The sequence below is a fragment of the Camelina sativa genome, chromosome 5, assembly GCF_000633955.1.
Source record: "Camelina sativa cultivar DH55 chromosome 5, Cs, whole genome shotgun sequence".
Lineage (NCBI taxonomy): Eukaryota > Viridiplantae > Streptophyta > Magnoliopsida > Brassicales > Brassicaceae > Camelina > Camelina sativa.
The window spans coordinates 20601067-20602388 of record NC_025689.1 but is presented as its reverse complement, the minus strand read 5'-3'; the positions used below and the strand labels follow the sequence as shown (position 1 = coordinate 20602388).

Sequence of the window (1322 nt, the reverse complement as noted above, 5' to 3'; positions counted from 1 at the left end):
TTTTTCACCTGCATGGCTTGTCCTTCAGACATTTTGAAATGGATAACTCCTGAAGCAGGTGAAAGAAGTGGCATGCACATCTTCATGACCTCAACTTCGGCATAAGGCGTATCAGCGTCAATATTGCTGTCGTCTGAAACCAAATACCTCAGCAACTTGCACGGTGTTTCAGCCATCAACTTCGAAGGATCGTGATCATTCTGAATAAGCCAAAATTGACAGACAACTTTAAGTTAAAAATGACTTCAGACAAACGTGAAGTATACATAGTAAAACAAAAAAAAAAAACAAATTTAGTGCAAACCTGTAGTAAACAAGTTCTTCCGTCAATGAGAAGACGAGTTCCTGCAGCTTCTTCCTCTGCATATATCACATGGCTTTTACCATCCAACTGTGATGACAGTGAAAACCAGAAAAGGAAGTGAGATTCTCAAAAGGCAGGTTACTATGTGTGAAATATGTATGTCACTGTCTTGTAGTATAGAACAAAGGCAGAAAACTTGCCTGCATCAACAGACCTCCATCACGTAGAGTGTGTATTTCTGATACAACTTCTGAGTTATTCATTCTTAGCCTGTAGGATCCTGATCCACCCCTAACTACATCAATCTACAAACAGTTCAGGTTGGTTAGCTTCGGTAACAACATCTTCAGCGCAAAAGTAATATGGCAGATGAAAAGAAGAAAAGCAGAGAAGTAAAATTTTAATAACAGGCACATACCGTATATTTAGTGCCTTCAATATTCAGTGACACTTGAGAATGCACAAGAGATATGTGCTGCAAGTTAAGAGAGATAAAAGTAAACAACTAGATCATTACGGGAAAGACAAAAGAGAGCAATGATATTGGAGTACCTTTGGGGGAATTTGCCCCTTTTCTAGGTAACCAACGTAATCTGAAACCACAGCAGCACTGGTGGTTGATGCTTTCTGGACAAATAGTGAAATGCTTCACTGGATAGAAAATTTTTCAATACATAGATCTCTGAGAAAGAGGTTCTTACATGGAGAGCCCCGCCGACAACAGAGAGATACCACGGAGGCCTCTCTGCTCTAACCCGCATAGCAATCCTACTGTCCAACCAACCAGTGTGTATTTTGTTCTCCCGGTAATCAGAAGCCTGATTAAGGATCGAAATGGTCTTATCATGGTACATTACAAACACAGAGTGTAACTCTTGTGTGTAGGAAGAAGGAAGCATACATGTAGAAGGTCGATCGTGTAGTCAACGTTAGTCCTAATTTCTCCACGAATTTGAATTTCTTTCAGCCCAAGAACCATATTTGCTATTGCCATGGCTCTGGATTCCCCAAATGCAAA

The 1322-nt window shown here is 40.2% G+C and overlaps 1 protein-coding gene across 1 annotated transcript in view; it reads right to left on the bottom strand.

Moving 5' to 3' along the window:
- Positions 1–1311, bottom strand: part of LOC104789441 (acetyl-CoA carboxylase 1-like) — a 14256-nt gene extending 12945 nt beyond the window's left edge. Inside the window, exons 1-7 of the mRNA XM_010515137.2 lie at positions 1206–1311; positions 1006–1122; positions 857–931; positions 723–779; positions 505–609; positions 305–391; positions 9–200 (exon numbers count right to left, since the gene is read on the bottom strand). Coding sequence (XP_010513439.2) covers positions 9–200; positions 305–391; positions 505–609; positions 723–779; positions 857–931; positions 1006–1122; positions 1206–1298 — 726 coding nt within the window. The 5' untranslated portion in view covers positions 1299–1311. The remainder of the gene's footprint in view (positions 1–8; positions 201–304; positions 392–504; positions 610–722; positions 780–856; positions 932–1005; positions 1123–1205) is intronic.